The 15,345-nt window shown below is 43.6% G+C and overlaps 1 protein-coding gene across 2 annotated transcripts; it reads right to left on the reverse strand.

Annotated features, from left to right (window-relative positions):
- Positions 1-279: 279 nt before the first annotated feature.
- LOC109917496 (BTB/POZ domain-containing protein 1) lies at positions 280-14,115 on the reverse strand. Of its 2 annotated transcripts, none has more exons than XM_048615841.1 (8): positions 13,247-14,115; positions 9,410-9,566; positions 8,486-8,591; positions 7,627-7,824; positions 5,604-5,796; positions 3,934-4,009; positions 1,509-1,655; positions 280-609 (listed from the first exon to the last, which is right to left on the reverse strand). In XM_048615841.1, the coding sequence occupies exons 1-8, from the start codon at positions 13,633-13,635 to the stop codon at positions 448-450; spliced, it is 1,428 nt and encodes a 475-aa protein (XP_048471798.1). In that variant the 5' UTR covers positions 13,636-14,115; the 3' UTR covers positions 280-447. The 2 variants fall into 2 exon arrangements, with proteins under 2 accessions (XP_048471798.1, XP_020372920.2); XM_020517331.2 differs by having other exon boundaries at positions 3,922-4,009; positions 13,247-14,110.
- Between the last annotated feature and the right edge of the window lie 1,230 nt (positions 14,116-15,345).

Here is a 15,345-nt window from a genome sequence, read left to right on the forward strand (position 1 = left end):
ATTGGTTCAAAACTGGCATTAATTACTAATACATGTATTAATGAACCCAACAGTGTTTATTCCACAATGAACCAGATGTTTTGTAACCCAACACAAAGTGGCACCCATTCAAGCATTCTCTTAACTATGTCTTGGTGGTGACTTTGCTAGTTAAATTATAATGGTTATATCAGTTATTTTGTATCGCTGGAAGCTGGTGTTTCACAGCCCACTGCAATCCTTCTCTGCTAAACCAAACAAAGGTTTTCCCTTCTCTCTGCATTAAACACATAACTCACATTCAATTATCAATGGCTTTAATCCCACTGCTCTTTGCCTGTGGCAGGCTCCACGTCCTAAGAGAGGAAAACCAGCAGTGAAAGAGAAAGCGCCAAGCACGGCCTTAAACACAGCTGTTTCCTTGGCAGTTTGAGATGAACTCTGCTACAGTCCAAGCCAGGTACCAGGCTACGTGTAGAAGATGATTTCTGGAATCTGCCCATCTTCCACAGATGTTCCATTATTATTTCCCGGTACATTGAAGAAGACAAAGCAAGTGCTGATCCCGGTCGTGGGGGATTCGTGAATGACCTTCCGCAATCCCTTAGTGCCATAATGAGAATCAGGCCCCTAATGGAAAGCAGAGATGGAAAAGAAATGAAAACCTATTCAAAGTAACAGAATAGTATCAGTGATCCCAGGAAGTAGGATCACAGACTGTGAATAATCTGTATATTAAACATTTTACACCTCCACATTTTCCCTGTAAACATTTCCCCAATAAAATTGTACATCACTTTTAGGATGGAATTGGCCGGTATAAGCTTTGTACATTGATTACGCCCTCTCATCAGTGGCACCATAGTGTAACCGTTACTTCCATAGCTGGCCTGATAAACGTGTATAGTAGAAAAACAAGTGTAACTTCAGAGCTGGTGATATCAAAATGAGGGCTGAATGAATCCTATCCTGCCTCATTTAATTAACCCTCACCTTCTCCAATTGTTCCAGACTGTGTAGAATGCAGGAATAAATTAGTACATACAATTTAAATTGGTACTTGGTGGCATTTTAACGGGACACAAAAATATAATTTCATTTCGTGGACTTTCACCAGGTCAGGCGATGCATCTCACGAGCCACAGATCAGAAAGATCCCAAATTTCATCTGTTCTCATTGACTTGCTGACCTTAATTCATAGTGTTGGCAGTCAGCTCTGATTTCTAATGACTGCTGTGAGAGTGCAAGTACCAGTACCAGTACCAGGTAAGGATAAAGCAATGTCTGCACAGTCCAGCTTGGATCAGGCAGGCTGCAGATACTCAGCTCAGTAAAAGAGAATGGTTTGAAGTACTGGAAATCAGAATGGAACCACACAAGGACAGGATGAAAGCAGTGGAAGAGGAAGGATAAAGATTCTCACTAGTGGAATTTACTTGGGGAAGCAAAAGAAAAGAAAAGCTTCCAAATGAGAATGAGTGAAGTGTGGCAAATTCAAAGATAAATAGTCTGGAGGAGAATTAAATACCTTGAGAGTTGCACAGGCTGTGTAGCTAACATTTGGCAGAATCTCAATGGGCTCCTTGAACATGACTCTAAATGTATTTGCTGATCCATCACAGCAAAATCCTGTGTCATTTTGTCCAAGCATTATGTTCTTGTCATTTTCAATGATCTAGAAAAAAAATAGGATAAATCAATTATTTGAAAGTGACCACAAGCAACCGCTCCTTCGGGTACAGCCTCCCTGGTATATGCTGCTGTGACAGCATGAGAAAGGGTGACATAGGACCGCAAGCAGGAAAGACCCAAATGAAGAAACCTTTTTAAGAAAGGCTTTAAAAAAGAAGCTTTGATATCTTGCCTGCAGGGAGGACAGGATCTATAAATTTCTACTCATCTTGCATCATGAACTAATCAGCTCACTTAGCCATATTCCAAGCCACTGAAGTTTAGGACTTTATCCAGGTCATCTTTAGGAAGATTTAGTGAGCCAAAGTTTGTGAACAATTGAATTAGGAGCAAATGTTACTAAGTAGGTAGGTTTCATGAAAAAATTATTCCAACAACTCTAAATGGCATTTGACAAACTGAACATAGAGATGGAGCCGCGACCAAGATCTTTATACCCTCACTAGCCACCGCAGAGTCCCGGAGGACTGGCAGTAGCTAATGCTGTTCCTCTGCTCAAGAAGGGAAATAGGAATAATCCAGGCAACTGTAGACTGGTGAGTCTCATACCAGTGGTTGGGAAGCTATTGGAGATAATTCTTAGGGATAGAATTTATGCATATTTGGAAAAACATGGCCTAATTAGGTACAGTGAGCATGGCTTTGTACAGGGCAGGTCATGTCTTACTAACTTGATTGAATTTTTTGAGGAGGTGACAAAAGTGATCTATGAGGGTACAGCATTGGATGTTGTTTAGATGGATTTTAGTAAGGCTTTTGACAAAGTCCCTCATGGTAGGCTCATTCAGAAGATTAAGATGCATGGGATCCAGTGACTTGGCTGCATGGATTCAGAATTGTCTTGGCCATAGAAGGCAGAGGGTAGTGGTAAAAGGATGTTTTTCAGGCTGGAGGCCCATGATTAGGGGTGTTCTGTAGGGATCTGTACTGGGACCTCAACTGTTTCTGATTTCTATAAATGACTTAGATGAAAATGTAGAAGGGTGGGTTTGTTAAGTTTGCAGAGGATACAAAGATTGGTGGAGTTGTAGATTGTGTAGAAGGTTGTCAAAGGATACAGCGGGATATAGATCAGTTGCAGATATGGGCAGAGTTTAATCCGGGTAAGTGTGAGGTGCTGCACTTTGGGAGATCAAATGTTAAGGCAAAGTATACAGTTAGTGGCAGGACTCTGAACAGCACTGATGTACAGAAGGATCTTGGTGTTCCAGTCCATAACTCCCCTAAAGTGGCCACGCAAGTAGACAGGGTGGTAAAGAAGACATATGGCATGCTCATCTTCATTGATCGGGAATTGAGCACGAGTCAGGATGTCAAGTTGCAGCTTTGTAAGACTTTGGTTAGGCCTCACTTAGAGTATTATGTTCAATTCTGGTCGCCACATAACAGGAAAGATGTGGAGGCTTTGGAGAGGGTCCAGAAAAGATTTGCCAGGAAGTTGCCTGGATCAGAGGATACAAACTGTAAGTAGAGGCTAGAAAATCCCAGGTTGTTTTCTCATGAGCGGTGGAGGCTGAGGGGAGACTTGATAGTTTATAAAATTATGATATGCATAGATAGGATTGACAGTCAGAATCATTTTCCCAGAGTTGAAATGTCTAATACTAGGGGGCATGCATTTAAGGTGAGGGGGATAAAGTTCAAAGGGAGATGTGAGCAGGAGGTTTTTTGTTTTTACACAGCAAGTGGTAGGAGTCTGGAACACACTGCCGGGGTAGTGGTGGTGAAGGCACATACAATAGGGACATTTAAGGGACTTTTAGGCAAGCACATGAATATGCAAGGAATGGAGGGATATGGACAAGCAGAAGGGATTAGTTTAATTTGGCATCATGTTCGGCACAACATTGAGGGGTGAAGGGTCTGTTCCTGTGCGAAGTTCTATGGGCAGTGGCTTAAACCAGTGTCCACTCATTTACTGCTTTCAACTGCCAAAAACATAATGGCTCTAGTATTTCCATGCGATCTGAGAGAGAGTGAATATTGGGTGTTACATTTGCCTCCGTTTCAATAATTAATTAATTTGAAATTTGCCTAGAACATCAAGTCTCTGAATAGGGACTGCATAGATATAAAGAACGAGAATATTAGACATTAGGACAAGTTTACTTTATTCAGAAAGTGGAAAACTTTTTATACTGGAAGATAAATATTTGCTCAAGTAAACAATTGCTGTTTACTCCGTGATACACTGTAACACATAGTTAATACACAAATAACTATGACAAGTCGGAAGAAAGTTTTCCCACCTGGATATTAACCTGGTAATCTGTTGGGCCATGTATAGATCCATAGAGCCCGAAACCCACAACAGACACCCTCCTGGTCACTGAAAATCTTTGACACAAACAAAGGGAAAGTTAGCTTCCAGACTCCTTCCATATGCATATTTGCAATTTAATCTTTCCCTATTCAAAACTATCGAACTATTATTTCAATGCAGTCAGGACTCAGATGTTTGGAAAACCGACCTCCCCCAGAATACTTTATGCTGGTCAAATTAACAACACAGGCCAGGTTCTTAATCTTGGCTGGGAGTGAATGGAGACCCATCCTCACCTACAGTAACTATGGACCATTACAGTCTGGGACGCACACTAGGAAGGAAGTCTCAAAACTGATTCAAGTTACTGTCTTTTCTTGGATTCATAAATGAGATGTGGAGAGTGCCCATTAACAAAGGGTTGCCACAACAACTGGATGTTCTCTCAGCATTTACAATATCTCCAAAAAAGAAATTAAAATTCCAAAATCACAGACAGGGTCAGATTGCTCTTGCTATCTATGTCTGATGCCAGGAATCTCTCAAAGGGTAATGGAATGATAACCTGTCCTTATACAAATGCCCCAACTCCTATTCCTTCAGAGTGTTTATTAAGAATACTGTGCAGTAGCCACAAAACATTCCAAAATTCCCAGTCACATGCACACTTCCTACTCAAGTTCTTAGACTGTGCTCCCTTCAAATACCAGTTAAAATCTGTACACATTCATACATCCATTGAACCCATCAGGGAATTAAACCAAATCCTTTTGGGCCTCAGTCTAGCACACAAACCATCAGGATAAAAGGAATGCTGTGAGAAATATTCTCTGATAAACCAAGAGATTGCCAAATGAGACAAGATTCCCAGTTCAAAGATCCTTGGGCACTGACAGACCATAACATCTGCCTCTCAGAAACAGTTTACCAGAACTGAACAGTAAACTGCTCACATGTCTGTCACTGACGAACTGGTCCCAGAACAGCTTCAGTGGAGAGCAACCTAACAACAGGTGGAGAGGAGCATTGACAGTGGGAGTGGACTGGGGAAGAGCACAATGGAAGTGGCTACTTTGCCCAGTTCTTGAACCAAGACAGAAGTAGTTGGGAACTAGAACTGCGAGGGGATTGCTTTTTACAAAAGTCAGCAAGGATGTCGTATTGATTCCCAACCACCCTCCTCTGGCGATGGACCTGGGCAAACTTCTAAGAAACAATGAAACATGGTCATACTAACAGTTTACAGCATGATCCAGAATCCTACAGAGGTCTCTCCGTTCTTTGCCTGCCTTTGTTACTACACCAAAATCGGCAACATCCTCAAATCACAACAGACACAGCATCATTCACTAAAGCAGGGGAGGGATTACTGGACAGTTGAGTTGCCCAGAGCCAGACCATCCCAGGTCTTAATATCCATCCTATTTAGAATCAGCTGGTCAGAGTCAGGAGAATGATACAGGCACTACAATCAATATGTGTTATTCAGGATTTTGCTCCTGACTGAAGCCTAACAATGTATCAGAAATCAGCACGGACACAAGGTGAAGACACCATCAGTACTATGGCGGTGATCATCCCGTCCCCTTCTAGGTATTCGATCAGTAATGATTCCCGGAGCAGGAACAACCATCTACAGGAAGTGTGACTGGTGAGTCATGTGCCAACCTGATCCTGTCACTGGTGCCATTGTATCCCCAGCGACTCTCCACTTGCGGGAAGCGGCTGATGCTGCACTCCTTCCCCCGCAGACAGCAGCGTGGCCGGTCAATATACTCCACACGTGGCTTAGGATTCAAGGTGAAATGTAAGAATAGATTAACAATCTCGCGATCGGAAAGGATCCCAGATTGAGCAGGTCCTGAACAGAAGGGAAGAAGAAAAGAAAAAGTTGTGCCTTAAGATTTTTATTTTACACAATAAACCACCCATTTACTAAAGGAAAAGAATACATTCAGATTCTTACAACAGCGGCGATAGCAATTCAGTCCATCCTGCCTATATCAACTCTTTGGAAGAGCTGATACAGTATGGAGCTAGAGGAGCACAGTCATACAGCCCTGAAGAAGAGTCTAGGCCTGAAACGTCAACCTCCCTGCTCCTCTGATGCTGCCTGACCTGCTGTGTTCCTCCAGCTCCACACAATATCAACTCTGACTTCAGCATCTGCAGTTCTTGCTATCTCTTTGGAAGAGCTACTGAATTACCCTCACAGCCCCATCACTTTCCCCATTACACAGTAAATATTTTCCCCTAAAGTCTTGATCCAATTCCCTTTTGAAAGTTACTATTAAATTAATTAAATCTTTTCACAATCCCCTCACAATTCTAATTCTCAATTAACTTTGTCTCGGTTCAAGAACTGGGTAAAGTAGCCGCTTCCGTTGTTCCCTGCCCCGATCCAATTCCACTAATACTCCTCTCCACCTGTTCTTAGGTTGCTCTCCACTGAAGCTGTTCTGGGATCAGTTCGTCCATGACAGACATTTGAGCAGTTTACTTCTCAGTTCTGGTAAATTGCTCCTGACAGCAAGATTCCGATAGGCAGATGGTCTGGTCTATCAGTATCCAAGGTTCTGGGAAGTTACTGTTAAATTCATAAATGTTGATGGATTTATTTCATGCCTTATTTCTATCCATTAGTTCTCTCATTTGCTGACTTTTGTCCCCTTCCCCAAAACTAATTAACTTACTGCCCCATTGCAGTGTATTACATAGAGCAGTAGCTTTAACACCACACCCTCACGTTTCCATTCAGGTGTTTTTTGAATGCTGTCTAAAAGACAGATCTTTTTATTTCCCTATTCCATAAAAAAAATTTTAAGGCATCAAAACAACCATTTGGCCCAACTGATTTATGTTCCAGAGAAGCCTCCTCACACCCTTGTTCAACTCACCACATCACTTTATCCTACTATTCCCTTCACCTTCATGTTTGTCTGGCTTCCCCTTAAATGCATATCACCAACTCACCAATGTTCCTTCAACAGCATCTTCCAAATCCACGACCCCTACCATCCAGAAGAACAGGGCAGTAGATACATGGGAACACTTGCAAGTTCCCCTCCAAACCACTCACCACTCTTTCAGTGTTCAGTTCTGAGGAAGGGTCACCAGACCCGAAACGTTAACTCTGTTTTTTCCTTCACAGATGCTGCCAGACCTGCTGAGCTTTTCCAACAACTTTGTTTTTGTTCCTGATTTACAGCATCCACAGTTCTTTCGGTTTTTATTCTTTCAGTCTTGTTGGGTCAAGATCATGGAATTCCTCCCAAACAGCGCTGTATGTCAAAGACTACAGCAATTCAAACAGCAGTTCACCACCTTCTCCAGGGCAATTAAGGATAGACAAATAAACGCTAGCCTAGTTAACGCTGCCAACATAACATGAACGAACATAAAAGAAAATCAGATGCTACTCATCTTGTTTGAACGCAGAAACTTTGGTTCCACCTCAACATTCTAGGTAGCTACCAAATAAACAAAGCTTACTAACAAAAACTACCCAAAAATATGCACATTAGACATATCCAATATGCCAACAACCCACAGTCACTCTCAGGTACTCATTATTCAGTATATTTTCGGTGCGACCATTACTATCCTTCATCTTTCTTTACTATTTAATGATAATTCATGGATTTTGGTAAACATGCTCTCGATGGTTACAGGGTTGCTTGAACTCACTAACCGGCTGCAAATTCCTCGATACTCATCAGTGGGAACCGGATCAGCGTTATGGCTTTTCCCAACACTTTCTGCTTGCTCCCGGGAGTAACTGGCAGCTGCTGCCTCTGGCATTCTGCTTCGGCCCAGCGCACCACTCCACTAAAGAGCCGAATCTCCTGGATACTCAGGGTATCACGTTCCAACACCGCACACAATGTATCTGCACACAGAGGGAAAATATAGATAAAAGGCCCACACAACACTCACAATTGAACAAATGATGCAAGAAAACTTTGCATTTGTATTACTCTTTTCATCACTACAGGACATCTCAAAGCACTGTACAGCTGATAAAAACTGTTTGTTTGAAGTATAATCACTGCTGTATTGCAGGAAACATGCCACATATTAGCAGATAATCCATCCTTGGTGACAACAGCAAAGGAAGACAACTGACCAGGACACTAGGGAGAGCCCCCTGCTCTTTCTTCAGTAGTACGAGTGCTAGGTCAGGGTTACATTCAGCTGAAAGGGAAGGTGGGGTTCTGTTTACCATCTCATCTGAAAGATGGCTCTGACAGTGCAGCATGGGGAAAGAGAGAGATACAATTACACGTGTCAGGCCAAACCTCATACAATGATTGTCACTCAACAGCTCACCCTGCTGATGTTTTTTGTCTTTCTAAGCATCTAACCACAAAGTAAGGAGCCTGATGTTGATAAAAGTTCCCCATTCAGACCATGCCCAGTAACATTTTACAATATCAGAATATTCTGATAAATTGGACAAGTTATCCAGTGTATTACCTGGATTGTAACACCATCTCTAAAGAAACTGAACAACAAACTCTCTGAATGAACCATTGATAGCTCACACTCACCAAGATCGATATCAGTGAAGCCCTCAGCACTGATTGCATCCACAGTGTTTTTGTCAATTGTGTCCAAGCATAGGCTGGCCAGCTGAGGCTCATCAAACAAGCGTGCCTGAAACCATTTTAATAATGTGTAAAATGAGGAGAATGAAACGCACGTGTCCAAACTAATCATCACATGTCACAGAACAAACACTGGAGGGAAACTCTTGAGTAACAAATTCTAATTATAAAAACTACCCTAACCGCCTCAAACTTGTAGCAGTGAGAGGGGTGGTGTAGGGAGGTGAACAGGCTACCAGCACATGGGTAAAAACAGATATTGAACTAGAGACAGGCACATCAGGCATCAGGATTACTCACTTGAAGGCAAACTCAGCTTTCACCACAAAACAGCTACTGACTGTTCGAGTGCAGATCATATGGCTAAAGAGAACTTAATTCTCACCAGTATTCAGATTTCCATCATTGGATTGGAAGCAGCATCCCTGGATTTGTTTCCCTCTCCCTTGTGTATTGGTCAAAAGATTAAAAAGACCATTCTATCCACAGAGATCGACATGTTCATTGGTCATTTTAGGAGCTTGACAGAATAGACCCAGAGGATTGTCTCCCTCATTGGGAGTGTCTTGGTCCAGAGGGCATAATCTCAGAATAAGGGGTCACCCATTTAAGACTGTTGAGGATGAATTTCTTCTCTCAGAGGGTAATGAATCTATGGAATTCTTTATTCCAGAGGGCTTAATGACGCAATCATTAGGCAGAGAATTTTATTCAGCAAGGGAATCAAGGTTCTGGGCAAAAGGCAGGAGAGTGGAGTTGAGGATTATCAGATCAGCCACAAGCTCACTGATTGGCAGAGCAAACTCAACATGCTGAATGGCTTATTTCTGCTCCTGTATCTTATTGTGAACAGCCATAAATAATCACCTGAGTTAGTAACATGAAAGCATTGTCAGCTCGCAGGTGTTTGGTGAGAAACTCCACACAATGGGCTTCCAAGGCTGGTACTGCATATTTCTTTGCTGTGTATAGAGTAGTCATCACAGTCTCAGGACCAATTTGTACTTCATCAGAGTACAGAAACCTGCATAAAAACAACACAAATTCATTGAAAAACAGCACAGAAAGGTAAAGGAGAATAATCCATGGTTGACCTCAGTTGACAAATTCAGCTATTCTAAAATGCAAAACCCATTTCTCAACTGCTTATTGACAAGACTCTTGACATTTAATACTTCTTGGAGGTCTTCAGTTTTGAACAATTGCAGAGAAAAATCTGATTATGAGAAAATACCTGGAATGATTTATTTAAATAAAAGAGATTGTTGAAAGGTCACCGTGAAGAGTACAGATTTTTAAAACGAAACAAGGCTTCGCAAAAATTACATAACAGATGATCACTTTTGTCTGTAAATTCTGCTGGGGTTATTGGAACAGCGACTGGATGGAGTGTACTTTCGTCCTGAATTAGTTGGTGGACATTTCTGAAAAAGTGGGATTAGCATAGATAGGTTGGCACCGACTCAATAGGTCGAAGTGCCTCTTCTGTGCTGTATGACCATATGACGAGAGATCTGGGAGGAAGCTGATTCCTCCTATTTCTGAAAAATCTCTTGTTGATTTCCGGGAAAAACCTATTTGTCCTTCTGAAAAAGAGTGATTGAAGGGACTTCTCAATATTGAATGTCCTGAGCAAGTGTGTCAGAGACAACTGTGCATGATTTGAATCTCAGTGATAACAATTTACATACAACACATAATAGAATCTCTACCACAACATGGATACATGTGCAGAGAAATAATTTTCATTGTTATCATGCTTTTCAAAAATTCAGGGCATCCCAAAGTTCCTCTCTACAAAAGTTCTGTCACTGTTAGAACATGTTGGGAAAATGGTCCCCAAATATACACACAAGTTCATACAAATGTCCACTTGTAAATACGAGAGAGTCTACTTTTGTTGTTGTCAAGGGACAAATTTTGGCCTGGACACCAGCAATTGATAATGCCCGTCCTTTGAATCGTGTACATCTTCTTCAGAGGACAGATGGTAGCTCCAGTGTGCCACACCTCCCCTAAATTACTAACCCAATTGTGTACCCTACACCCTCCCCACAATCCATTCAGCACTGGTCCTCCAGTAGTACTGTCCACTCAGTACTGACACCCAATACCCCCAAACCCCAAATGGGACTGGGACATATACCACATTCCCCTACAAACATAAATACTGCTTCATCTGCCAGGATCCCTGCAAGTATTACACTCCTTTTCCTTGATTTTACAAAGCAGAGTAAACCACATTTTCTGTTTCACCTAGACTTGTTTGAAATGGAGAGTAGAGGACAAAATATCCCCATTCACATCTATCTGACTTACCCTAAATAGAACTTTCTCCCACTTTGTTTACAATCTGTCTCTGAACTCAAAAGAAAATCTCCAAAAGGTTATGAACCTGAATACACAAATGCGTAGACAACAAGGTGCAGGGCTGGATGAACACAGCAGGCCAAGCAGCTTCATAGGAGCAGAGAGGCTGACGTTTCGGGCCTAGACCCTTCATCAGGAAAGGGGGAGGGGAAGGGGGTTTTGAAATAAATAGGGAGAGAGTGGGAGGCAGATAGAAGAGGGATAGAGGAGAGGATAGGTGGAGAGGAAACAAACAGGTCGAAGAGGTGGGGATGGAGCCAGTAAAGGTGAGTGTAGGTAGGGAGTTAGGAAGGGGACAGGTCAGTCCAGGGAGGACGGACAGGTCAAGGGGGCGGGATGAGGTTGGTCGGTAGGAGATGGAGGTGCGGCTTGAGGTGGGAGGAGGGGATAGGTGGGAGGAAGAACAGGTTAGGGAGGCAGGGACGAGCTGGACTGGTTTTGGGATGCGGTAGGGGGAGGGGAGATTTTGAAGCTTGTGAAATCCACATTGATACCATTGGGCTGCAGGGTTCCCAAGCGGAATATGAGTTGCTGTTCCTGCAACCTTCGGGTGGCATTGTTGTGGCACTGCAGGAGGGCCAGGATGGACATGTCGTCTGAGGAATGGGAGGGGGAGTTGAAATGGTTCGCGACTGGGAGGCGCAGTTGTTTATTGCGAACCGAGCGTAGGTGTTCTGCAAAGCGGTCCCCGAGTCTCCGCTTGGTTTCCCCAAGTCTCCGCTTGGTTTCCCCGATGTAGAGGAAGCCACACCGGGTACTTGGCCTGCTGTGTTCATCCAGCCCTGCACCTTGTTGTCTCGGATTCTCCAGCATCTGCAGTTCCTACTATCTCTACACAAATGCGTAGTTATTTTTTGTTTTAAAAGGGGAAGCATTTGTACATATGTCATTTTAAAGCTCACCATCTTATTCCAGCCGAATCTTATATGCAAAAGCCTCCTTTAAATATTGGGTTTCCAACTGCAGCTGTTCATAATCTCTCTACCCTCATTAACCAACAAACACAATCATCCTCACCATTACCAGGATTTGGAAATCAACTGTATTATTTTTGACAATCACTCATGGAGAATCATAAAATACAGGATGAGGCTATTTGGCTCATCAGAACTGCAAGTCTCACTAATTTATCTATACTTTCCTCAAAGACTTGAAAATTCTGTCTTCACACATCTAAACAATTCAGCCCTAAACCATCTTCAATTTTTTTTTGTCATTAAATGAACAAACCGTTCCATGAAAAATTGAGAAAATATTTTTGTTACAACCACAAAGATTTTTCTCCAGGGCTTCTTGGAACAATATTCTGTAGGTTAATCTTTAATTCCTAAAGACTCCAGCACAATATGGGAGAGTTTGCTAAACCAGTTTGTTTGACCTTCAGTCGTGTCCCTTTCTCCATTCTGTAGGTGGCTTTGAAACTATCGTAAGAAGTAAGTTATTACATAATGAAAAAAAAATTGCAGAATGACTAGTCACTGCTAAGTGTACTGGATCTACCCAAGTACAAATACTTTTTAACAGAACAATTAAACCACACTATCCTTTCAGAAAAACACCTTGGTACATAATGCTAATAATTCAAAGGTTGAACATTGCATTGCTCAGTCTAATTTCAACACCGGAATTTGCTGAAACAATAATATCCCAAAGAAGTGAATCCTGCAGCCAGTCTGAACACAACATTCAATGTTTCACCTGCAATAACAGCGAAGGTTTAGCCATTTTAAAATTAAAATTCTGAGCCACACTGAAGCTGTAACGAGACTTTTGTATTTGTGTTGGCGCCGCGGTATTAATAAAGTTAGTGTGAGGAATATTCAGCGATTATTAACAATAAAAAGAGACGGGGCACTGCCAGGGCCACAGCTCATCTTCATGACACTCCGGTTTAATCAGTGAAAATAAAAGTAAATTATGGACGATGCCCCTTTTTTTTTTACTGTTAATAATTATTGAATAATAAAATAAATGAATAATTTTTTTTTGAAGCAGTCACACTAACCAGAGGCAGTTTTATGAAAAATCCCATCAATCTGTGAGGAGACCTGGTGCCTGCGATACTCAGATTGTTATAAATGTTAGAGCACAACAAACTGTCTACATTTAGGGACACTCGCGGAGTTTATTAATAGTCAATAATTCTATTAATAAACAAACTGCACCCAGCTGTCATTTCATCTTTACACAGAAACAGTGGTTATTTATAATAAATATAGTCCTCCGTTAGGAATATTCTTTGCATCGACGCAATCCGTCAGCGAGAATCGCAGTTTTTATGAAGTATTTATTTGTTTGTAGGCCGCAGCCCCGGGCTCGAGTTGCTCTCCTCACCTGAGCAGCGCCAGGAAGGCGGCGGGTTCGACGTCAGGCAGCTCGATCTCCGCCGAGCTGGTGGCCATGCCGCCGTTAAACATGGCGTCAAAGACGGCGCTGCCGACGGCGAGGACGAAGCGGTGAGCGGGAAGGCGGCGGGCGCCGGGACCTTTACCCACCGCGAAATGAACGTCACTCAGCAGCTCGTTGTTGAACATGAAGGAGAAGCGCTCCCGCACCGAGCGCTGTGCTGCCTGCCAGTTATACAGCGGCGGGGCTGGGGAAGGGGCCAGGAACTGGGCCCGAGGCCCCGGGCCCACTGCCGGATCCACCGGCCGAGCACCGCTCTCTCCCGGCCTGAACCGCGGCCTCGCCGCCGCTGTGTCCTCACCCTCCGCCTCAGCCATTTTCACAGCGCAGCCCAGGGTGGGGCCGCGGGTAAGACCCGCACCAAACACCCAGACGCAGACCCACACACTCACTGACACACCCCCCCAGACGCAGACCCACACACTCACTGACCCAGGCCCAGATGCAGACCACACACACTGACCCAGACCCTCAGATGCAGACCCACACACACACACAGACACCCAGACCCAGACCGACACACACACTGACACAGACACAGACCCACACCCCTGCACAAAACCCACACACACTCCCAGACAAATCCAGACACAGACACACACACACCCCCAGACACAGACTTATATATATCCAGACACTGACATGTAAACAGACTCCCAGATACATACAGAAACCCACACACACACTCAGACAGACATCCACACACACTGATACACACTTTCAGACACTGACACAGGCAGGCATTGACCCAGACAAAGAGCTACACAGACACCCTAGATACAGACCACACCCAGACACATGCAGTCAGGCACTGACACACACATATACACACAGACAGACACCCAGACACGCAGACAGACATGTAGATATACACAGAAACTGACACACAGGGACCAACACACACAAGCCCACACATAAACATGCACAGACAAATAAACCCAGACACACACACATATGTACACAGACCCGCTGACACATACAGACTCAGACCTCCACGCAGACACTTACACATACCCAGACAAACCTCCACACACAAACACACAACCATCCCCAAATGTACAAACATGCAGACAAACACATACACATCCCCTGACACACACTACCAGACACTAACACACAGACCCGTCCAGACACACACCCAAACTTCAATACACATATACAGATACCCAGACATAGACACATGCACATACACAAACACAATCACCTCCAAACATGACCATCATTAAACATACACACACACTTACATACACAGATAGATGCAACCACCCCAAACACGCACACCCAACCCCCAAAAACAACTACACCGCATGCACACACAGACACTGTCCTCCCTTACAACCACCCACACACTTCTCAACATACCTCCCAAACATGCCCCCTGCACACTGCCCAACAAACCCCAAACCATAGCTCCCCATAGCATGCCACACACAAGTGTCCCCTCGTACAGACCCCCTACAGATCTTCCCCCACAAACATAGACACTTCTGGCCAGGATCCCAATCCAGCATCTCCACTCCCACCCCTGCCTAGCCCAGCTCAATTCTCATCACCACCCTCCCCACTTGTTCACCTTTCATCCTCCACGGATCCCAATCCCCGCCCCCATTTTCCCAACCCCCCACCCCTTTCTTACCCCTTCTCCTCTCACTCGCTCCCCATCAATGCTACTCACTTCCCCCAATCTGCAATCATCTCCTCTGCACTTCACCTTCCCAAACCCCCTCACAATTGCACCTCTCTTGCAGTTTCCCAGTCTAAACCACCATTCCAATTCTACTCCGCTTCCCTACGCATCTATCACTCTCTGTGCTGCCGCCATTCCACCCCCTCCCGCCTCTAACCTACATTAAACAGTTACAATTCTAAGGTAGAGGGTACAGTTAATAAAGCACAAGTATCCTAGCGTTTATTAATAAATGACACAGAGTACAATAACAAGAACCTTCTGTTCAACCTGTATAAGATAGTTCAGCCTCAACTGGAGTATTGTGTCCAGTCTTGGTCTGATCATAACCTTGGGGGAG

The sequence above is a fragment of the Rhincodon typus genome, chromosome 33 (genome assembly GCF_021869965.1).
Source record: "Rhincodon typus isolate 14 chromosome 33, sRhiTyp1.1, whole genome shotgun sequence".
NCBI classification, from domain to species: domain Eukaryota; kingdom Metazoa; phylum Chordata; class Chondrichthyes; order Orectolobiformes; family Rhincodontidae; genus Rhincodon; species Rhincodon typus.

Excerpts from the sequence above, each read along its gene's own strand:
- LOC109917496 (XM_020517331.2), bottom strand. The coding sequence starts at position 13,635 with ATGGCTGAGGCGGAGGGTGAGGACACAGCGGCGGCGAGGCCGCGGTTC. Across the intron at positions 7,825-8,485 it reads CTTCACTGATATCGATCTTG|ATACATTGTGTGCGGTGTTG; the intron begins GTGAGTGTGAGC and ends CTCTGTGTGCAG. Across the intron at positions 4,010-5,603 it reads GGCACCAGTGACAGGATCAG|ATTTTCAGTGACCAGGAGGG; the intron begins GTTGGCACATGA and ends TTTGTGTCAAAG.